The following is a 24,529-nucleotide window of genomic DNA, read 5'->3' as shown; positions in this document are numbered from 1 at the left end:
CAAATTTTATATCTATGTCTGTAAATTTGCTTGATTGTTTAAATATTATTTCATTTTTCTATATCTTGAGAGGGCCAAGCTTTACTCGCTGGCCAATTTTCCAAAACAGTGTGGCTCAACATGACATGCACAGCCCATGAGGCAGTAAGAGTACTGCCTCTGTGGCAGGAGCAGGTCTGCCTGCCCTTCGAGGGGCCTGGACCCAGGCACAGCAGCCACCCATGGGGAACAAGCCCAGGACTGGAGCTTCCATGGGCCAAAATGTTTCACAGGCGCTGCTCCTAGCTGCTGCCTGTGGGGCTCAATTCTTACAGAACAGGGATGGCTGCAAAAATGTGGCTGGTCAGAAAAGTATGGTTTAAAGTATAGAGTTTATTGCCTTAAACTTAAATTTTTTATGTTTAAATTTTGCTTGTAAGAGACAACAATTTTCCAGGTTGGTCTAGGGAATGGAGTTAATTCCAAACTCCTTAGCAACAAGGTGTTTATAATTTTCTTGTTTCTTTGCTTAATTTTTACTTGAGATATTTCTAAAAAAAAATTTAGATTCTCAAAAAGGAAAGATAAACTAATTTTGTCCTTAGAACTAGACATTTACAGCTGGGGGTTTCCAGCTTAGATCAAACTACCTAAACAAGCCCAGGTCTAGAACATCCGTGGGCCAGATAATATAGTTATCTGTGGGTTTGACACGTGGCCAGTTGGAGAGGTGGAACTAGGAGGCTGATAATTTTCTAAACTAGCCAGGAAATGTAGTTAACTGCCTAGAACACACGACCTCGTGAGACAAAGGTCAGCAACTCGAAGGTCACAGCCTGCAGCCTAAGCACAGGATTTCTGACATGGCAGAATTTGGCATGGCTCCCCACAGAAAGGCCATATGTAGTGGATGTAAACATGTTTTTGTTTTGATCCCAAGTGTGGGATGGGGAACAGACTTATGAGAGAACAGGTAATGTTTATCTGCTTAGAAGTTCAAACCACTTCATTGGGGCGGGGGGGGGGGGGCTTGGTTTTTGCCAGCTGAAACACATCCTTGTACAGACTCTGAGAAGAGATATGCATGAGCCCAAAATAGGAGGCTGGGGCTTTTTGGATCTTGGTATTGTTTGGCTGTTCATCGCTCCACTTTGAGACACTCCTAGAGAGACTGCTCCAGAGAGGGCTTTGGGGCTCTGGGTTCCGGCTGCTGTTCCAGGTTCCAGCAGCAACTTTGGTGGAATTGCTGGCCTGCTGAAATCCTGCTGACTATGCCAGGGGAATTGCTCCCAGTAACTGAATTCAACAAGGTCTACTTCTCCAGTCCCCATTAACCTCTTTTCTCTCCCATCTAAAGTAGGTTTGGAAAAGGTGAAGCCTACAGTCACAGCTGCTTCCATGCAGGGCCAGAAGGAGTTCATTTTAACTAGCCTTGACCGCTGTCTGTCTCAGGACTGTGACATCACTGTATACAATTCTCTCTCTCTCTCTCTCTCTCTCTCTCTCTCTCTCTCTCTCTCTCTCTTAATTTTATATATGTCTGTGTTTGCCTGCATGTGACTGTGTGCAGTACCAACAGAAGCCAGAAGGAGGCAGGAGATGCCTGGGACTGGAGTTACAGGAAATGATTAGCTGCCACGGGGTTCCTGGGGGTGGAACCTGTGTCCTCTGTAACAACACTCATCGCTCTGAACTGGTGAACTATCTTTCTAGCCGTGTTTTTATTTAAAATTTATTTTTATACATTTCAACTAAAATATATTATGCATTTCCCCCATTCTTGTCCTCTCTGTGTCTCTTCCCAAAATTTCCCCAACCAGTTTCTTCCTTGTTAAGTATGTATAAGTATGCTCTATATACGATTAAAACCTGCCAAGTCCATTTCTGTTGGTTGTTGTGTGTGTGGTTTCAGGACTGGCCACATTGCTCTGGATAATCAATTAGGGAGCTCATCTTTGCCCGAGGCTAATTCTCCCGCTTGCAGAAGAGTTTCACTGTTAAATGAGCAAGAGGATGTTGAGGGCACAGTGGTCCTTGCACTCACAGATCACTAGGGTGTTTCTCAATGAAGGCGATAAAATACCTGCATTTAATCTAAAGGGCTAGGAGTGGATTTTGTTAGTGACCTGATGACCTCTTTGCTATTTGTGGAGGCATACCTTACCCAAATTCGCCAAAATTATTATCCCAGACTATTTCTTCCCTAACCCGTCCTTAGGGAAGATGTCACATGTACCTTATGGTCAGCTGAACCTATGTTATTGGTCAGAGTCCACATAAATTCTAGGTCTTTTTAGCTATAGAACCCACCCTCATAGTCACATGTACTTTGTAAAAGTATAGTATAACTTAAGCTTTCTTGTGCCCCTGGAATTGGACTAATCATTGCCTGGCTGTCTTTTCTCAAGTTGTACTGTGTTTTAAATATGGTGGCGATGAACTGCCTAGTATTAGACTCCCCCAAGTCTGATCCAGGCGGGCAAAGTCAATCTGCACTGGGTTTTCATTCTCATCCCTTAGCATGGTTTGCTTCCCTGTCTGATTCCTGAAGATAACACACACACACACACACACACACACACACACACACACACACACACACACGGTGAACGAGAATGCCTTGGACAGAAACATTATCAGGAGTAGAATACTTGGGGTGGAAAGTACCCCAGAAGCTAAGAGCACTGAAGTTCCTTCCAGAGCACCCGGTTTTATTCCCAGCACATAAGGCAGTAAACAGCAGTCTGTAACTCCAGTCCCAAGGGTCCTGACAACATTCCCTAGCCTCTCTGGCCAACAGGCATGAATGGGGTACAAAGACACACATACAAGCAAAACACTAAAATCTTTTTATGAGAGAGAGAGAGAGAGACAGACAGACAGACAGAACTTGCACCACAAGTTGGTTGGCATCTCTGGTTGCCTTTCCCTCCCCCACATGGTCCAGTAAATCCCACTCTTATCTCCCACCCTGTCCCCTCAAAGGAAAGCCTCCACATTGCTGGCATTCCTGAGCACTGACATGCCTGTGATGCCTGAGGACTGCCCCAGTGCCCTCACCTGGAGCCACCAGCTCTCCAAGCCTAGGAGGAGGCAGACACATCATCTTCCTCCACCTGCACTCCTTAACACCCTACTCCCAACTCGCCTGGGAGCCTCAGTTCCCAAATAAACCTGTTCTTTTTATACTTTTAATCTGGCTTCCACTGGCTTGTTTCATCGGTGGAGATAACCCACCAAAACCTTATGCTAAATCTGGCCAGAGTAGTGTAGTTCTTCAATCGCAGCACTCAGAACACAGAGGCAGGAAGATCACTGTGAGTTTGGGGAATGCCTGTGCTACACAGTCAACACACACACATGCACACACACACACTGAAAAACAAGAACAAAACTAAATAACATAGATAAAAAGAAGCATTGGAGATTTGAAACAATAAAATACGTCTTAATGTCATTATTTCAGGTATTTACCACCAATGCCAATACAAATGAGTATTGACAAGCAGGATAGCACGTGCTATTAATCTCAACACTTTGGAGACAAATTCATATCAATGAATTTGAGGTCACACTGGTCTACATAATTACTTCCATAGTATAATTCATCTCAAATGGACCTAAAAATTTTTTTAAGTGAATATTTTGGTGTTGAAAACCAGGGAGCAACCAGGCATGGTGGTGCAAACCTTTAATCCCAGCAGAGGCAGGTGGATCTCCACGCGTTCAAGGCCAGCCTGGCTAGAAAGCACACCCAGGACAGCTAGGGCTGTTAAAGAAACCCTGACTCGAAAAACAAAAAACAAAAAACAAAAAACAAAAGCAAAAGAAAAAAAAACGAAAACAAAAAGCAAAAAACAAAAACAAAAACAAAACAGGGAGCAACCACCAAAATGCTGTAAGGTAAATCTTTATTTTATGGCTGGACAAAACTTGCAGTCTCCTCTGAAGTAGAAGAGAGAAGCAAGCCTATAGCCAACATCAAATTAAGAGAAACTCAAAGTAATTTAACTAAACTCAGGAACAAGACCAATTTGTTTGCTCTCTCCATGTCTACTCAGTGTAGTACTTAAAATTTTAGCTAGCGCAATAAGACAACATCTTGATGTAACTCTAAGGAAGTGAAAGAACAGTGTGACAAAAACTTCAAGTCTTTGAAAAAAGAGATTGAAGCAGATATGAGAAGATGGAAAATTCTTCCATGCTCATGTATCTATCAGATCAACATAGTAAAAAGGGCCATCTTACCAAAAGCGGTCTACAGATTCATTGCAGTCCCCTTAAAATTCCAACACAATTATTTACAGAACTTGAAAGGATATTTCTCAACTTCATATGGAAAATTAAAAAACACATCTGTTTTTGAAAAATCGTGAAATTTTCAGGTAAACAGATGGGACTAGAAAAATATCATCCTGAGTGAGATAACCCAGACCTAGAAAGACAAATTTAATATGTATCACTTGCAAGTGGATATTAGGCCATATATTAAATAATAACCAAACTACAATCCATTGACATAGAGAGGCTAGGCCCATGGTTCTTAACCTTCCTAATGCTGAGACCTTTAGTATAGTTCTTCCTGTTGTGGTGACTCCCAGGCATAAAATTATTTTTCTTGCTACTCCATGACTGCAGTTTTCCTACTACTATTAATCACAATGTAAATGTCTTTTTTCTGATGGTCTTAGGCAATGCTAGTAGGAGTCTTTCAATCCCAAAGGGGTTGTGACCCACAGTTGGAGAACCGCTGGTTAAGAGGCATCATCCAGTGGGAACAAAGAGATCTCCATGGGAAGGTGAAATGGAATATATTTTATAGGTGGGCTGGAGACAGGTGAGTAAAGGAGCAAGAGGGATGAGGTGGAGTTGGTTAGAACTGGGGAGGCACTTGTGTTTACTTAGAAACATCCTTCAATCTATAAAGGTGATCTTATTAAGGATTCCTAGTAATAGAGGATGAGGAACCTCAGCTGGCCTTCTCTTATAGCTGGGCAAGGCTTCCAGTGATGGGACTGGGTTACTTTCAGTCAATTTTTGGACAAGAAGGCCCCATGGAATTCCCAAAACACAGGCTGATGCAAAGACAAAGGCTTGCGCTCCATAAACTGACAGAGTGGGGCCCTATTGTGGAGGACAACATCCATACAACTCACTGAACAGGAAGAAGTTGAGCTGGTGTCCTCATGGAGTCTTTACCCCTATGTTCTATCTCTTTGGTGTAGGAAGTTACTCTGCAGGCTCCTGAAAGTAAAACCTAGACGCCAACCTAGCCACAGAATCTTTGACTTACAATGTTTCCTTCCTGTAAAACATGCTTGGGCAATGGTTCCAAAGATGTTGTGGGAGTGGCAAAAAATGTCTGACTTAAAGCCCACCCGACAAGAGTGATTTAGGCGACTTAGATTCCACATGACTGACACTTCATGGGTAACCAAGAGCAAGAGATTGGGTATTCTAGAACCCTGGGGTAAAATCAAGTATATCTGATCTTTAAAAAATACAAATAAAATGACTCCTAATGATATTCTGCTATATTCATAGATGACTGCCTTATTCAGTCATCATCTGAGAGGCTTCATCAGGCAGCATATCAGAATAAATGCAGAGACTCACACGAGACATTATATGAAAGTCTAAATTGGAGGTCTCCATCAAATCCCTCCCCTCAGAGTTCAGCAGATCCCACTGAGGAGGAAGTAGAGAATTGTAAGAGTCAGAGGGGTGGAAGGCACCAGGAGACCAAAGCCCTTTGAATCAACTAAGCAAGGTGCATATGAGCTCGCAGAGACTAAAGCAGCAAGCATGGGACCTACATAAGTCTGTGCAGGGTTCTCTTCATATATATTTTAGCTATTAACTTAGTTATTATGAGACTTCTAACTGTGAGAATGAGTGAGTCTCTAACCCTTTTGCTTCCTCTTGGAATACTTTTCATTCTATTGAGTTGCTGTGTTCAACTATAATATGATAGCTTTTCCTTAGAATTTATTTGGTCATATTTGGTTGTTATCTCTTAAAAAGTCTGTTCTTTCCTAACGAAATACAGAAAGGGACTGGATCTGTAGAGGAGGGAATGTTGGAAGGAATAGAGGGGGAAAACTATAATCAGGTTTTATTGTATGAAAAAACATTTTCAAGGCCAGGTGCGGTGGTGCACACCTGTAATCCCAGCACTGGGGAGGCAGAGGCAGGCAGATCAATGTGAGTTCAAGGCCAGCCTGGTCTACAAAGTGAGTCCAGGACACAAAAACAAAAAAAGAAAAGAAAAAAACAAAAAAAAAATGATTTCAGTAAAGGAATATAAATAAAATAAACAATGAAATTGAAAGAAAACAAAGAAGGGTTTGTGGAAGAACTTTGGTGGAGAAGAAGAAAGGGTAGGATTACATAATTATAGATTTTTGTGGTTGTTGTTTTTTGAGACAGGGTTTCTCTGTGTAACCTTGGCTGCCCTGGACTCACTTTGTAGACCAGGCTGGCCTCGAACTCACAGTGATCCGCCTGCCTCTGCCTCCCAAGTGCTGGGATTACAGGTGTGCGCCACCACGTCGGGCACATAATTATAATTTAAAGCAAGTAGAAATAGAGTGTATAGATATGGGTGGATAGGAGAGAAGACTAGAACTAGAAGATCAAATGAGGAAAGAAGAGAAGTGGGAAGTACAGAAGTAAATGTGGGACGGACAGCTAAAGCTAAGGGCCATTTCAGGGGTTGTATGGAAAAACCAGTACAATAGTTCAATAGAAGCAACTTAAATATATGCATATATGAAAACAATTAAAATGGAATCATCAAATAATGGGGGAACCAAACTGCAACTAGATATCTCTAGCCACCAAATGAAAGCACCAGTATCAAGAATGAGATGCATATAATTGTTGGGTAGTGGGGTCCCATGAGGACCTCCAAACAACCCATGCTGTTGCCAAGGCTATTGGTTGCTCTCCACAAACTGAGAGTAGACCTTATTGCTGAAGACAACAAATACCTCATAACTCACTGGGCACAGAGAAGTCAAAATGGTGCCTACATAGATCCACTACTGAATAGGGTTCATAGTACTAAGAAGTACTCTTCACATTACCAGAGGAGAAAATAAAACACCACCACAGCTACAAGCACTGCAGTCTATGATGGTGAGCTGCCTGCAAGACACGGTGATGCAATAATGGCACAAATTTATGGGAAAAAACAACCCACTATCTGAGTAGAATTAAGGCCATCCTATGACATATAACCCATGCCGGACAGTGGCTCGGTAGCTAAAAGCCTGAGGCAGCTTACAGCTGATCACTTATCAGTGGAGAGAATAGGGGTGAACTTCCTGCCAGCCAGGGGTGGAACAGTTAGAAGTAGTAGGGGATTCCGCCAGGAGATTCCGCCAGGGCATTGAGCCACAGGAGAGGTCCAAGAGACAACAGGAGAGAGGCTGGAGCAAGGAAAGCTATAAAGCGCAAGTGTCTCTGAGATGTAAGCTGGGAGGAAGCCAAATTAGCTTAGAGGGTTAGGAATAAAGCAATAACTGCTCAGTTCTTGTACTGTGAGAGTCTATTCTAGGATGTTTATCAGTTGGCAAAAAGCATGCCCCCACAAGAGGCAGTCCTCTTCTAGTGGACAAACATCACCTGTTCTCTCACAAGTCTGTTTCCAGAGGAAAAACACTGCACACCCTCACGGAAAGTCTGTTTCATATTCCACACTTGGGATCAAAACAAAAACATATTTACATCCACTACAATACAATCACATCATCAGCGACTAATGATACTTTGACTTCTTCCTTTTCAATTTATATCCCATTGATCTCCTTTAGTTGTCTTAATAAGTACGATATTGAAGAGATATGGAGAAAGTGGACAGCCTTGTCATGTCCCTGATTTCAGTAGTATTGATTTAAGTTTCTATTTAGTTTGATGTTGGCTATAGGCTTGCTGTATATTGCCTTTACTATGTTTAGGTATGTGCCTTGTATCCCCAGTCTCTCCAAGACTTTTTTTATTTTGTTTTGTTTTGTTGAGGAAGAGGGGGAGGGGGAGGAGGAGAAAGAGAATATGTAAATAAACCACTGGCTAGGGGTGTAGCTCAGTGGTAGAGTGCTTGCTTAGCATAAAGGGAGTTTGTATTCAATTTGTAGTACCACAGAAAGGGGAAATTACACTTGATAGTGACTTAATAGATCATTAAGGGACTGTCACTGACCATCTTATGAGCCTTCTCAATGTAAAGCCTCACTTAAAATCCAGGATTTCCTCACTTTTCAGTCCAGAAAAGTGAGACTATACGCCCCACTGGCTAGAAGGGTCTCAGGAAGCTCCCAAGCTAACAAGTTTCTCAAGCACTAGTCCCAGGAACAACGGCTCCTTCTTCTAGTCTTATTTCCAGGCCCTCTTCCTGCTCTGCACACGAATCTCCCTTTTGTCCTCTCCTTCCTCCTCCTCCAGCGCTGCCATGCACTGGAGGCAACCAGAGAACATCAGGCTGATAACAAAGGCTGCCTCCGGGCTCCACCAAAGGATCCATGGGAAACAAGGTACTTGAACTTCCTCCAGCTGACTGACCTGACAGTAACTACAGCTCTATCAGAGCATCTTCAAAAACAAGAATATGGAAAGAAACTCTGACATCATCATCTCTGGAAAGACCCCAAGATCTATAAGTCCTTTTATCTGGCTCCCTGGAGTTCTCAGCACTTATCTGAAGGGGCGTAGGCACCAAATGTCACTTCTCACAAAAATCAATTTTACAGAATTACTCAGTGAAACACACCTGAGAAACAGTCACTTGTTTCTGGCCCATTTCAAAGAAAGGATCATCAGGAGTAGCTAATGCTACAGAGATGCAAATGCAGACAATTATTTTATGTTTTAGCTTTTCCTTTTCAGCTGCTTTTTATTTCCATGCTGGAGAGCGAGAGGAGAAATGTATAATAGAAGATGTTCCTAGTGGCACGCTGGTAACAGGTGGGTAAGACAGATTCTTCTGCTGAAGGTTGGATACAATGTCATCTTATGGTGTAATGCTAATCTCCTGAGGTCTGTATTATTCTGCAGTGATAATAATGCTAAGTGGCTTTTCCTCTGATATTTTATTAAGTTATATAAAACTGACATGAAAATTTTCTTGAGGGTGAATTACATAATTCATAAAACAGAAAGCCTAGTTCTGACACCTCGGAATCCAAGCTTGATTTGTTGTATGGCTGTCATTATTTCCTCAAGTAGAAAATATATGTCACTTGGCACATTAGTTATGATTGAACGTGTAGAGCATATGTGAGGATTTCTGACCACTCTAGTAAAGTAAGAAACACAGCCTGAGTCTACATGCATCCAGCTTCCTGGAGCTTAATGAAACTATGAGGAGGAAGTGCCCCGAGGCAGCCATGCCTCACAGAATGTGGCTTTGCCAACCACATTGTCACCACAACGATATCCATATGCTCCCAGAGGCAAGCACACTGCTGCACAGGCGGGCTTCATCCGTCTTCTGGGAAAACATAAGCACTCAGGAGTTTCAACATCATACTGAAAGTCCTACAATTTTTCTAACATGTGAGTATGAATCAATAACAAATTTTCTGACTTTAATGCAAGGAGAAAATATAATCTAAAAGTAATATGATTCTTCACTAATATTGCTTACGTGTTTTCACATTCTACTGTCATTCATTGATTAATATTGAATCATTTCATTCATCTTGACCGTTATTCAGTGTTCTATTTTCTTTTTTTTTTTATTATTAATTTATTCTTGTTACATCTCAATGGTTATCCCATCCCTTGTATCCTCCCATTCTTCTCCCCCTCCCATTTTCCCCTTACTCCCCTCCCCTATGACTGTTCCTGAGGGGGATTACCTCCCCCTGTATACAGTGTTCTATTTTCAAGAAAAATTATCTAGTTTGAAAAATTAAATGCATTCAACAAGCATGTGAGGCAGAACTTGTAGCAAGGAAAATGGAAAGGGACACTATAGACGCCCATTCTGTCAGTCACAGAGGAAAGAAGTTGTTTTTGAGGCTGAGGAGCTTGAACAAGATCCTGGGTCCAGACCCGAGTCCTGCTACCTAACACTGAGCATGGCCCTGTACATCCGCTTCTGTGCTTGTGAAAACGATGGAGATGATGTGACATCACACACTTCTTTGGACTGAGAAGATACGAGCCTAGCACACAGGAGACACCAGCGCCTGCTCGGTGTGTCCTCAGTGAGCACTTGGTAAATCCTAGTACAGGGGACCGTTTTCCGGGTAACTTTTGAATTTTTCAACTTACAAGTCAACTTTATGGCAAGTGATCTCTGTGTTGGTACAGGGGCTGAAGACGCCCTGGGCCCCTGGAGTTGTTGAAGAGGGAGGACCAGTGTGACTACACAGTGCTCTGACAGCGGCATGGGGAGACGTCCTCGCTCCTCCTTTCATAATGGCTGGCTCTTCCCAAGCTCTAGCTAAACCCATTCCCTGTGCCTCCAAACCTTTCTCTTTCCAACTATGGCCCCCAGGCATCAGCCCACACAGCTATGCAGACTGAGTTCAGTTTCTTAAACTCAACTTTAACTGTAGGAAAATTTGAAATGTATACCGTGGCATGTTTTGAAAAGTATCAAATTACTAAAACCCCAAAGACAAATAGGAAATAGAAAGATACCCACAGACTATTCAGAAAGGGACTTAAGTAATTTTAACTTTTTAAAGAAAACATAGAAATAGATTAAAACAATGAGCATTTTAACTACAGGAATCTTTTTAACACACACACACGCACAGCTGGGAACCACAATATCTGAAACTAAGAATTCGTGGAATGGATTCACTAGAAGACAGGGAGAAAAAACAAGTGAAGAAGACTGGATTACCAAGCTAGAAGAGACCTCAACAGAAAAAGGAATGAAAGACCGTAACAGAGTGTGAAGGACATGGAGGAGCCAGGCAGACGAACATTCTTGTACCTGAAGCCCACATAGAAAGACAAAAGAGAAGGCCATAGAGGTAATATGAAAGGTAACATGGGGGCTGGAGAGAAGGCTCAGAGGTTAAGAGCACTGCCTGCTCTTCCAAAGGTCATAAGTTCAAATCCCAGAACCACATGGTGGCTCAAAACCATCTATAATGAGATCTGGTTCCCTTTTCTGGTATGCAGGTGTACATGCAGGCAGAATACTTTATAATAAATAAATAAATAAATAAATAAATAAATAAATAAATAAATCTTTTAAAAAAAAAAAAGAAAGGAAACATAGAAACTGATGAAACTTAAAGAGTTCGGTATGCTCAGAGGAGGCTGATGTGGGCAGCCACGTCCAGGGCACCACAATCCAAGCACTGAAGGTCCAACACCAGAGCCTTATCATTAATCACTACTGAATTTTTGGATATTCAGTACAATGTATTAAAAGAATTATTTTTTTGTTTGTTTGTTTGAGACAGAGTTTCTCTGTGTAGCCTTGGCTATCCTGCACTCACATTGTAGGCCAAGCTGGACTCAAGGTTAGAACTCACAGCCCGCCTCTGCCTCCCTGAGTGCTGGGATTAAAGGTGTATGCCACCATGCAACTTAATAATATAATTCTTAACATTTATTTTTAAAAACCACCTCAATGAAAGGGTTCTATTGTATGCTTATTTTTTATGGCATGTTATGAACTCCATTTAAACACAGACTCAGGCTTAGTTCTATTTGCTGGGACACCAGGGACAGGTTCGCTGGACTCAGTCAGACACGCCTGTGCTGCCTGTTGGCGACAAAGACTGTTTTCTCACATCTTTGCTCTACTGAGCTGAAAATCCTACAGAACCAGTGATAATCCTCAGCTTTCCATATACATGAGCACAAAGGCAGTATCAAAACACCACAGTAAGAGTGATGATAAAAATATACTCCTGTTTTTCTGTTTAAGTTAATAGTAAAATGCAAATATATGTCTAAAATGGTCTGGAGCATGTGAAATCTTGGACCACGTCCCAAGGTCCCATAGGTGCAGCAAGAGCACATAGCGCTGTGTGCTGTGTCTCCCTCCAGATCTTAATGCTGGTGGAGTCTCATGAAATGCAGCCATCTAGAAAGTGCAGGAAATGACCTCAGAGCCAGTCATCAAAGCATGCTTTTCTCATTAATACTAAACATGGACCACAAGGGATCTGCAAAATACTTTAAAGTCACTTTGACTGTCTGATGGTGACTCTGAGCCATTTCAGTTATCAAAGGACAAAGTGTCCCTGGGCAGAAACACACCTGGTATGTCCCTGGCTTGCTACAGGTGCTCTCTCAAGGTTGCTCCCAGCTCCTGGACTCTGTCTCTTACATCGATAACTTGGATTCTGAGTTCCTGTTCTAAGCATGATGGATAAGTAGGTATGCCTTTAGCTCTAATCCTTGGAGGATTGGAGAGATGCTGTCTGAGAAACACAAGCCTGTGTTGCCTGCTGGAAGCTGAGATTGAGGCAATACAAGATTTGACAACTAAACTACGGCAAGCCCGGCATAAGAAAGCCTTGCCTGGAAACCCCTATGATACACTATGTGTATTAGATGTTGTTTTCCTTAGTTTTATTTACCAATAAATTACAGATCATTCTGTATGAAAAGAAAGAGAAGACATGTTTATGATACATGTGGGAGCCAGGGGCAGCAGGCTAAGAGGAACAGCACAGGGGAGCTTATCTGCTGCTCCTCTGGCCTGGTAAGCTCCTTGGAGATCTTTTCTCATTTCTTTTTCCTTTTTTAAAAAAAAGTTTATTTTCTTGTTTTTAATTATCTGTGTATGTTGGGGGGCGGGGGAGGCACGTGATTATGGTTCCCCACTGAGGCCAGAAGAAGGTATCAGGTCATTAGGAGCTGCAGTTACAGGCACTTGCAAGCCACTTGATGCAGGTGCTAGAAACTAAACTCCAGTACTCTGGAAGAGCAAGTCGGAGCTTTTAATCACCGAGCCTTCTCTCTAGCTCCTCTTCTCTTTTCATCCTTCCTTTCATTTTCTAAAAGTGAGGCAGCAGGTCCCTTGTCACAAGGAAACACCGGGAGACACAAAGATTTGCTGGAAAGACTAGTGATCATACTGTGAAGACAGATTACTAAAGAAAAACACACTGCTGGACGTGGAGAACACCTGAACACGCCTCTCCTTTGAAAAGGGTTCTGATTGTATCCTAACCCTCTGCATAAGTGCAACCTGGCTTTAAGTATGAGTCTTACTACAGACGATGAAACAGCAGAACAGTGGTATCTTAATAGATAGTAATGCCCAAACCCCAGCAGGACAGACCCCATTCAGGGCTCTGTGGGAGATCTCACTACACCTACAGCACCCTGGATTGAGAGCTCTCTGAAGCAGCACCTGATTCAAGGATTAAAATACCAGCGATTTGCTAGGGAAAGGCTCCCGGAGGGAAGGAGAGATGCTGAGGAGCAGATTCGGATCACTAAGACCCACCCAGAGTTCTCGGGAGCATAGGAACATCACTAACTATCCACACGTGACCCAGAGATTCTATGCCTGAGTTTTTAACCCAGAGAATCAAAGGCAGGGCCCTAAACAGAACCTTAGGTGCCACTGTTCACAGCAGCAGTCAACAATCAAAAGGAACATAGGGAAATGCGTAGACAAAATTCAGAATTTTAACTATTGGAATCTTAAAATATATATAAAATGTATATATACCTGGTCCCACAGGTGAAGGTGTGTGGAGACTTCTGTCCCAGGAGTTGTTCACCCAGTCGTCTGCGGTGACCCCTCTCCGTCCATAACCAATGTTTCACTTCTGCCATCTGCTGGCCACACAGGGCATGACACCTCTTCGTTATCCCTGCTTGCCTGCGGAGTGGAGTGGAGTGGCATGTACTTAGGGCTAGAAGAATCTGGACAAAAACAAGCAGAAATTACCCTCCATTCATTCGATAACGCAATATTACCAGAATACTGGAATTTTAAAAGGAGGGCCAAGCTGGCATTCATCAATTGGACATCCCTCCTTTACACATGCTTTAGGAAACACTATCATTCATTTCACAAATATTTACTGAACTTCTACCATGTAGCTAAATGCTGTTCTAGGCTTGTTGCATTATCTCTAGGCCTAGAGATCATTTTTTTTAAAGGAGTAAAAAAATGTCTTCTGTGCTCTAGCACCTCAAATAATGTAGATGAATGCATACTTCATTACCAAAAGGCACTAACAAAACCAAACATACAAGAACAGCTCCATGTGTGCTGTTGTTGGAATGGAAATTAGAAAGTTCTACAAAAATAAGAGGTGGCTACTGATAGAACAGTGACATTCTGACAATCGCAGCAAGTAGCAGGCAGAAGAAGGAAGCTACAAAGGGGCAGGGTTTGGTGATAGAAAATTGGAGAGCCTGAGTCCACATACAGCGAGACCCTGGGGGCGCCTAAGCAGGGAACATGCAACAAGAACCAGAAGTTTCTGAGAATGGCAAACACACAACAGATTTCTAGGTGGTCATGTCTTTGAAAAGTTATTGTTCCCATTAAATAAATGAATTTGTTTTCCCAGGAGCCACAAATACCTCAGCAGAAATGCTTTGTCGCCTTTTGGGACCTGCTGCCTAAATTGTCTGGCGTTCCATGTCTACTTGGAAAAATAATGCATGTTCTGCTGTTGTCTCCCTCACTGATCTCCAAATGCCAAGGGGATCTGTTGGTGCCACAGTTCTTCTCCGCCCTTGCGGACCTTATGTCCAGTTATGTGAAGCAGTTAGAGGGCTGGGGAAGCATCCACAGCACAGATGTGCTTAGCTCTTATTTAGGTTCTATTTTCTTTACTCTATGCTTTCTGAAGCCCTATCATTCAGTAAACTTACGACAGCTATGTATCATCTGCTTCTATGTGATGTTTCCTGTACCTTGTAAGTTTTTTGCTCCAACAGCCACTTTACCTGAGCCATTCAAGCTTTTATTAAGTCATGCCAGAATGGCTTACCTTTTACTTCTTAACCTACCAATAACACTACGCTCAGATTTATTTTCTCATAGACTGCATTATAATTGGGTTTTAAAGGTCCTTCATACAGTCTTTGTCTAATCTCTGTTTAGGCTATATTACATACTGTGTATGAGTTAATATCAGAAGTTATGCCTGCCACTTCATTACTTTTACATTCTTTTCTTGTTTTCTGGTTTCCATTTCCTAGCTACCTGTGGGTTGCTCAACTGTTTTATATATTATTCCGCTTTATCTATAGTGTTTTTAATTATATCTTTCTATAGTTTTATTACTTATTAGTATCTCCTAATATGACTACTTTACCATTTTAAGAGGAACATAAAACCTTAGCTTTACCATTTGTAATTGTCTTAAATATTATCTCCGTATACACTGAAGGGTACAACATTGTTAAAATTTTTTGATTTCTCCCAGTTCTTCAGAAAATTTATGGCCTCTTTTTTCAATTGTTATTGCATATATGTGTGTATATGTATATACATATATGTTTGTAAATCTAATCAGTCAAGACTATATACTGATACTTGTAGGTACGTTTTCAGGGCTGACCATTTGGCACTGGACAAACAGTTGATGTGCTTTTCCCTAGGCAAAACAACCTCCTCTACTTCCAATTTTCCTTAGTTACCTTAGTTTCCTTAGTTCCTTGTATAGGGTTAAGGCCTCATGGCTTTTCTTCATGGAGTTGGAGGTGTTTGCTGGTGTCCTCTTTGTTCATCTCACATTTGGGCAGTCTGGTTCTTGAGACTTTATGGGTATAGATTCTGATTATTACCAGGAAAGCCAATCTCACAGCAAACTCCCTGATTCTCTGGCTCTTACAATCTTCCCCTTCCTCGTCTGCAAGGATCCTGAGTCTTAGGTGTGGGAGTGTTTTGAAGATGTCCTCATTGGGACTGGGCTCCACAACTCCGTGTGTTGATTGGTTTTCAATAGTGGTGTCCATCTGCTATAAAGAGAAGACTGCACTTACCTGTTGGTATAAGGACAAACATAGCTTATAGATTTTTATTTTAGGTATTTTAGTAAACTAATTATTGAAGATTCACTTTCAGTAACCATGATTTCACCAGAACTGGGTAGTTAGCCAAGATTCCAGTGCCAGGCATGGTAACCCAGCTGCTGAGTGGGTCTGAAGTACAATCAGAGAGCTGCTGATGACCACCAAAGTATGCGTGCCACTACTGCACTTGAATGGTTATAACACCAGGTGATGATTTTGTTTTCTGAAAACAGCAGTTCTAAATGCTATATGAGCACCTACTCTATCAGTGCTGTTCTACTTAGTCACTTTATACCAACACTGTTTTACTTACGTAGCCTTTTGTTTAATCATCACAATAGCTAAGAACCTTCTCCAGGATTCACGGTAAGAGCCAGAATGGTCCCGATGTGTGGGTGTCTGAATGAGTGTTGCATCACGCATTCTGCGCAAATAGTTTAGGTTCTGTTTGATTGCACAGCCTTGAAGGCATTCTGATTCCCTTCATCATCGACTATGTTATACTTATCTGTATATTAATAATAGTTTCCTTCTTTTGCATTCTCTGGTTTAAATGTGTTGTCTATTGTTATCTTTCTGACATTAAAATGTACTGCTATGTCTTTTCATATGACTGAAAACTGCAATTAAAAGAATTTTTTAAACCCTCTAAATAAAAAAAGGAAAAAACATTTCAAATGTCAGCCACTTTAAGCTGTCACCTTAAAAAAGTCGTGTTGTTTTTAAATAAAATCCAAAACATTCTATTTTACCATTAAAGACTGAGAAGCCAGGTGCTGGGGTGAAATCCTGCTAGCTCAGGGAGACAGAGAAAGCACCCAGCTGACCTTCCTACTCAGCCAACATTCAAGAAGGAAAAAGCTCCCTCTCCGCGCTATCTTAACAACCCTAAAGCTGATCTTTGGGTGGTGTTTTGTATTTCATTACAGGGACTTTCAAGATACAGCAGTGGGACATAGGTAGACAAGACTTCTTTGAATCTGCTCCTGGTTTGGGGATGTTTATTACTATTACAACTTACAACGATGAGGTAAAAACCTTTTTACATTGTTCCTACTTCTGTTGTAAAAGCTCTACATGGGCGTCAATCGGCATTTATAGTCTTTTATGTAGAACTGAACAAAATGCAGAAAGTGGGCCTGTGAATATGGGTCTCCCTTGTTCCTGGGTTGTTGGCCACTGGTGCTCAGGAACAAGGGAGCAAATTGACGAGCTGAGGATTCAGATAGCCTGCAAGTATGAGGGAAATGACCTCTGGGATCAACTTCAGTGAGAGAGCGCAACATTATTCTGCATAAACAAGAGTTATATAGTCCTTGTGGAGATGGTGAGGGGTTCACCGGATAGGTGTACATAATTGGTTGTGGCTAGAGGTTCCAGGGATGCTTTGATTTACATTTGGCAGCATGCTCCTATCATATGAACAGGAACACAGTACCTAATTATCCTATAGGCTTAGGAGGCCTGTGCCAAAGGCCATATATCAGACATGGTTAGAGATATCTATGCCTAAAGACACTCTCTAGATGGGGTCAGGCAGAGAGGTGGATGCCCTTCTGGGGACAGGGAGTCTTCCATCTAGCCCAAGCTCAGAAAGGCTATCCAGACTGGGAGGACTGCAACCTCAAACAGCAGGGTCCTCTGACAGTGAGATGGCTCAGCGGGTAGAGGGCACTTTCTGCCAAGCCAAACAATCTAAGTTTGGTCCCTGGGACCCACATGGTGGAAGGAGAGAATGAAGGTCTCTGACCTTCACACATATGCCACAGATGTTATAGACAGAAGGATGATGATAGATAGATAAATAGATAGATAGATGAGAGAGAGAAATGATAGATAGATGATAAATGCATAGACAAATAGAGATAGTTAGATAGATGATAAATAGATATAAATAATAGATAGATGATAGACAGATGCAACAAAAACACAGAAAGGATCTAACTTTAAAGAGCGTGTAGTCTAAGTGACTTGAGAAATCAAATGGTACACAGATAATCATGTTGCTTGATTTCATTGCACTCTGCTTTGCAAATGTTACAGCCTCACTGAAGAAGGATGATCTCATAAAACCCCTCCTGTCTCCTTTCTCTCATCCTGTGGTAGAAGCCTTCTGGTCCTATATCTCTTCTTCAGGGGGGCGGGTGAGTAGAGGATCATAAAAGTCATCATAGTTGACAGAATGTAATCTTGAGTCAGAGCCAAGCTTATATGCTGACTGTCCCCTACAGCTACAGACATGAGAAGGTTATTTGACTGTTTTCCCTCAGTTATCTTGCTCATATAGTGTTTGTGGCAGAGACTGCTGCTTTACAGCTGGGCCAGGCCATGTGACTGGATTGCTCAGTGCATTAACTCAAGAACAGTCATGCTGCAGCTGTGTTTATGGCTGGCCAGATGCAGCTGAGCCAGTGCTTCACGAAACAGGAAAGGTTTCTCTCTGGCAAGAAGATGTTTCTTGACATAGTCATGTACACTTTGATCTTTTAAAAACCTACTTTGGGGAGTTATTTAATGACTCTACTTCCTTTCCAGATCACCTACCCTAGATAGGTGAGAAAGAAAGTTAACAGGGGCAGGAGAAGTAGACCTTTTTTAGACTCAGATTCTTGGAGTGATTCCACTTTTCATAGTCAGGATCCCAGCAGACCGGTTACACAGTAAGCCAGAAATTCAGCAAAAGTGACTGCAACTGCAGCAGCTGAAACACAGAGCAGCAGCAGGAACCCAGAACCTCCAAGCTTCAGTTTCCGTTTTTTAACAGAGATTGTACAGAATTGACATAATTTCTTCCTTCAGAGTTCTTAGGTGTACCAGTGAACCTATTTGGCCTTGGTGATTTCAATTTTGGACGTTAGTCACTCTTTATTTGAGTTCTTTACCACAGGCCTATTAGGATGATATATTGCAACCTGGGCATATGGCTGTTATCCCAAGACTTGGGATGTAAAGGCAGAAGAATCAGGAGTTCAAGGGCAGCATCAGCACATAAGACTCTGGCTACAATAAAGACGATTTATGTCTCCGCATATTAGACTTAGCCAATTATATCTTTCAGGAAATCAGCCCATTCCATGTATGCTACCAAATTAGCAGCCACAGAGCTGTTCACGGCAGTCCTCTGCCATCTCTGTAATGCCCATGTGGTCCACAGAGATGTCCTCTCTTTTGTTTCTGATGTTAGTAATTTGTGTCCCTCCTTTTTTTCTCTTGCTGGGTCCTGGCTAGACACATATTGAGCTACTGATCTTTTCAAATAATCAGCTGTCAGTTTCATTTTTTTCCTCTGAGTTTAGTGAGTGTGTGCACATGTGTGCACGCACACACCAGCCACTGTACACATGCCACACTGTATGTGTGGGGGTCAGAGAAAAAGTTTCAGGAGTTGTTTCTTTCTTTTCACATGGAATTTGAACACAGGTCAGCACGTTCTCTTATTTTCTGAGCTCTCCTTAGCCCTTATTTCTCCTCTTTCTCCTCCTCCTCTTCCACAACCTCCTAGTCCTCCAATAAAACCTTCCTCCAGCCCAGTCTGGTCTGAAACTTTGAATCCTCCTGCCTCAGCCTCATAAGTACTGGGATTACAGGCATGCCTAGCTTTCTTTTCTGACACATGCATTCAATGTTTTATATTTCCCTCTAATCTTATGTTTACCGAGTACCACAAATTTTATTTTATTTTTATTTTATTTTATTTTATTTTTTTTTTGGTTTTTCGAGACAGGGTCTCTCTGTGTTTAGCCTGGGCTGTCCTGGACTCACTTTGTAGACCAGGCTGGCCTCGAACTCACAGCAATCCGCCCGCCTCTGCCTCCCGAGTGCTGGGATTAAAGGCGTGCGCCACCACGCCCAGCCTCACAAATTTTAATAAGCTGTGTTTTTGTCAAAAAGTTTGCATTTCTTTTTTTTTTTTTTTTTTGGTTTTTCGAGACAGGGTTTCTCTATGTAGCCTTGGCTGTCCTAGACTTGCTTTGTAGACCATGCTGGCTTCGAACTCACAGTGATCTGCCTGCCTCTGCCTCCCGAGTGCTGGGATTAAAGGTGCATGCCACTAAACCTGGCTAAAAAGTTTGCATTTCTGTATAGATTTTCTACCTATGTGTTAGTTAGAAACATGATGTTTAACTTTCAAGTCTTTGGAAATCCCCAGATGTCACTCTGTTACCAACTGCTAGTCTTACTGTATTGTAGTCTGAATATGTACATTTTATAGTCTCTATTAATTTTAAATTTATTTAAAGAATCTGGAGCAGAGTATAGTATATATTCCTTGAAATTTTTATTTTTCCTTCAACTACTCTCCAAAGTTTGCTCCATGTTTGTCCATGCTGCTTTAAACATTTCTCTTTTCTTTTTCCTTTCTCTTTCTCCTTCCGACACTACCATCATGCATGTTAAGTTTTAATAGTTTCCTCCGCAGTTCTTGGGTACTCTATTCCCCTTATCTTTCTTTTCGTTTTTCAGTTTTGGAAGTCAGTCTCTTCTCAGACTCAAAGAACATTTTCCCATCAGTGGCCAACTACTAACGAATACCTTAAAGAAGCCTCCCCTTCTTTATACAGTGTATTTTATCTTATCGTTTATTTTCTTAGAGATCCTCTATTTATATGACCCACATTTTCTTTCAGGTTGTCTACTTTTCCCATTAGATTCTTTAGTATAATTTTTTACAAAAATTCATGACCTGATAATCCTTTAACATAAAAAAAATTTGATCTGGCAATCCAAATATCCTTAATTCTAATATCTTTGCATATATGTTTGCACTCTCTTCACACATAATTTTCACCTTTCATTATGGATACATATACACACATATATGTACATATATGAATGATGTACCTGGTACAAGGGATATAGCACAAGCTTCTGTAGGGTTTTACTTGTGCATTTTTGCTCTAGTGAGTTTTTTTGCTCTAGATTTTCTTTTGTAGCCATCTGTCTGTCTCTCTAATTTTTTGGAAAGAAGTTTGTCATATGAACTCAGTTCTCTAATCTAAGTTTTCAGTTTAGATTTTTCTCGTTACAATAGATATCACATATACATAGAGAGAGGAGGTGCTTTTACAAACAATGCTTTTTATAAAAATAATATCCTATAAAGATTTTTCTATAAATTAGCATAAAGAGTCAGGTGTGGTAATGTATCTATAACTCCAGAAACAGAGGTAGGCGGATTAAGAAGATCTCCTAGGGTTGTAAGATGCGCATATGCACCATGTCTCAGGGCATGCACATCTTAGTATAGACACCTGTTTCTTGGTTTCTTTTACTGTTACATACTGCCCCTTACTTGACTTATTTCTTATCCCAAAGAAAAAATCTTTCTATCACCAGTAGCACAGTATATATTATTTTTGTGTACTTGTACATGTTCATAGAATACTTTTCAATAGGTAGGGTTGCTGAGTCAATGATTTTATGTATGTGTGTGTGTGTGTGTGTGTGTGTGTAAAACTTTTTAACATACAATCCTTAACTGCTACCTGGTACTTTCAACAGTGTTTGCAGACTATTTCTCCACACTACCCAAGAATTTTTATTTTTATTTTTTGTTTGTTTTTTGAGATAGGGTCTCTCTGTGTAGCCTTGGTTGTCCTGAACTAACTTTGTAGACCAGGCTGGCCTCTAATTCACAGCAATCCACCTGCCTCTGCCTCCCGAGTGCTGGGATTAAAGTCGTGCACACACTGCCCGGCCTGAGAATTTTTAAATTCTTACCAATCTTACAATAAATGAGGGATATTTTGCTATATTTTTAATTTTTGTTACTTGGAAGACTGAGTATTTTTCATGTTTATTACCATTTTATTTTTTCCTTAGGGCTGTATAATTTTAATATACCTATTAAAATAAATATAAGAAATAGAAAATAATAAACTGTTGAAATTCTCAACCCTAGGTATTATTATCCAGGCTATATGGTACAAAAGGGACATTCAGTTTTACTTCACATGCATCGGGTGAGCACATCATTTGCTTAGAATCTAACTCCACACAGTTTGTGTCGTTTGGAGGGAGCAAGCTGGTGAGTATATGCCTGCATGCCCTGTTGTTGAGCACAACAGCACTATCCAAGCACGACACTGGTTTTCAGAATCAATCACCCCCAGACTGACGGGAAATGTATTAAGTTATGTGTCTCGATCTCAGCACAGCAACAAAAGAGGGAGCTGAAGAGCTTGGAAGGAGACGAAGGAGAGCCACAGAGCTGATTAAAGGGTTGAAAAAATAAGAGCGGTGAGGGAAGATTAAATGAACTGTGATTATTCAGCCTTGAAAACAAATGAGGGCTGAAGGGTGAATTAATAGTGGGATTCTAATAACAAAAACTCTTACATGCTACATGGGTGATTCATTATTTTTTAAATGTGTTATGAACAGCTGAAAATCATCTGTACTTCATTATGTAAAATTCATCTATATGTAAAGAGAAATTCCCTTGAGAAAAAAATAAATTTTTCTCAACACCAGAGGCATTTACATGTCAGTAATTTGATGTTCATGAAGATATAAATAAACGTCAAAGTCCATGGGTTACCACAAAATTGTTATTATAAGAAAGGCTATTTAGGCTGGGCGGTGGTGGCGCACGCCTTTAATCCCAGCACTCGGGAGGCAGAGGCAGGCGGATCGCTGTGAGTTCGAGGCCAGCCTGGTCTACAAAGCGAGTCCAGGACAGCCAAGGCTACACAGAGAAACTCTATCTCAAAAAAAATAAAAAAGGGGGGGGGTAAATCACGATGGTGTGGCACCTCACTTGTGAAAGGGAGTGAGCAAGAGAGACTGAGAAGGCAAGAGCACAAAGTGAAAGCATGGATGAAGACTGCAGCTAATTTTTGTCCTTCTCCCCCCCCCCCGCCTCTTTTTACTGTTTGTACAGCGCATCCACTTAGATATTCGAATTGGAGAACATGACCTTGGTGCAGCTATCGCTCAAGCAAAGGACAAAGTAAATGAAGTAACCTTTAAGCTTCAACACCTAACTGAACAAATTGAGCAAATACTCAAAGAACAAGACTATCACAGGGTCAGTCTGTCCGTTCAGCTTAGCTTATCTCTTCCTGTCAGAAATTCATTTTTTCAACATAAACTTTGAGCCAAGGAAAGAACAAACTGCTGTTCTTCACCAGTCTTTCTAAGCTAGGACTGTGGGTATGAAGGAGTGGGAGGAGAGCAGTCTTTCTTCACCCTGCTGGCCCCTTAAAAAGGGGACCGGGCTCATCTGCCTCTTTATCCCCCAAAGTTACTATCAAAGTGTTCACTCAGTAACGAAGATGTAAGCTCACAAAATAAATAAAGGAATGCTTCCAGCATGTTCCACACATCTGTAGAGACCTGTGTATGTGCACATTCAGAGTCATAGTTTTATTCTTATGACATCAAGTGTTTTCTGAGTCACTGTGCTCAGTGGATGATAGCCAGACATGAACTCAAATCTCTCACTTACTTTGTGTCATCACCAAGTCTCAGTTTCTTTATCTGAAAAATAAGGACGAGGCATAGTAATTCAATAAGGCAGGCAAGTGTGTGGCATGGAGCCCAACAAAGATTTAGTGATGAAAACACATCGCTATCAAATAATGTTCATTTTGCTTGATGATAAAAAAAAGTATAAAGTTCCTGCAATTGACACCAAAGTAAAATAATATATTTTGTTAAATTTGTCTGACAGTTGGATAACTTAAGTTACAGCTTAGAAAATGATATTATATTTTTATATTAACTGAATAATATTAAATGCCAAGACACATACAGCAACCTTTACTTCAAAAATCACACACAAAGTACTTTAACAAACTAAAACTATTTTTTTTTCTTAATAGGACCGTGAAGAAAATTTCCGTATGACCAGTGAAAATACAAATAAAAATGTTTTATGGTGGGCTTTTGTACAAATAATAATCTTTATCTCAGTTGGAATTTTTCAAATGAAGCACCTTAAAGATTTCTTCATAGCTAAGAAGCTTGTTTAAAATATTGTCAGTTAAAGCAAATAATTTGCACAATGTTTGAATTACTAAACCAAAATATATGCATAAATGTGTTGTTTATGATTTAAAAGATATTAGACATTGAAGTTAATATTAATGACATTCCTGGTTGAAATGTTACTTTAATAATGTAGCTTCTAAGTATAGTAAAAATAAACACATCATTTCAATTTAAACTTGATATAAATCAATGAGCTACAGATGCAATTTTAAGTTATCTGGTCACACATTAAAAAGGGATTGTTAAAAAAAAAAGAGAGAGAGATTGTTTTTGTGTGTGGTTTTTCAAGACAGGGTTTCTCTGTGTAGCCTTGGCTGTCCTAGACTCGCTTTGTAGACCAGGCTGGCCTGGAGCTCACAGTGATCTGCCTGCCTCTGCCTCCCAAGTGCTGGGATTAAAGGTGTGTGCCACCATGCCCTGCTAAAAAAGGATTATTAAAAAGTGTACAATTTTAACCCTTGTGTCAGGTGATGGTAGTACTGGTACACGCCTTTAATCCCAGCATTTGAGAGGCAGAGGCAGGTGAATCTCTGAGTTTGAGGCCAGCCAGGTCTACAGAGTGAGTTTCAGGACATCCAGGGCTACACAA

At 41.0% G+C, this 24,529-nt stretch overlaps 1 protein-coding gene and 1 long non-coding RNA gene across 3 annotated transcripts in view; one reads left to right on the top strand and one right to left on the bottom strand.

Moving 5' to 3' along the window:
• Positions 1–24,529, bottom strand: part of LOC311585506 — a 30,629-nt gene that overhangs the window by 4,500 nt on the left and 1,600 nt on the right. Inside the window, exons 2-3 of one of the 2 annotated variants that reach the window (XR_014775237.1) lie at positions 15,571–15,915; positions 13,640–13,836 (exon numbers count right to left, since the gene is read on the bottom strand). This is a non-coding gene — a long non-coding RNA (uncharacterized lncRNA). The remainder of the gene's footprint in view (positions 1–13,639; positions 13,837–15,570; positions 15,916–24,529) is intronic. The other variant, XR_014775238.1, reaches the window with a different exon arrangement.
• LOC311585502 (transmembrane emp24 domain-containing protein 11) lies at positions 7,327–23,921 on the top strand (the record flags this gene model as incomplete). The annotated part of the gene is made up of 5 exons (XM_084760743.1): positions 7,327–8,943; positions 16,875–16,975; positions 21,848–21,973; positions 22,829–22,975; positions 23,772–23,921. Exons 1-5 carry the CDS (start codon positions 8,820–8,822, stop codon positions 23,919–23,921), a joined length of 648 nt encoding a protein of 215 aa, XP_084616869.1. The 5' UTR covers positions 7,327–8,819.

Source organism: Acomys minous, assembly GCF_964271855.1.
Source record: "Acomys minous genome assembly, chromosome: 15".
Classification (NCBI taxonomy): Eukaryota; Metazoa; Chordata; class Mammalia; order Rodentia; family Muridae; genus Acomys; species Acomys minous.
Note: the sequence above shows the minus strand (reverse complement) of the source record. Positions and strands in the feature narration are given on the sequence as shown.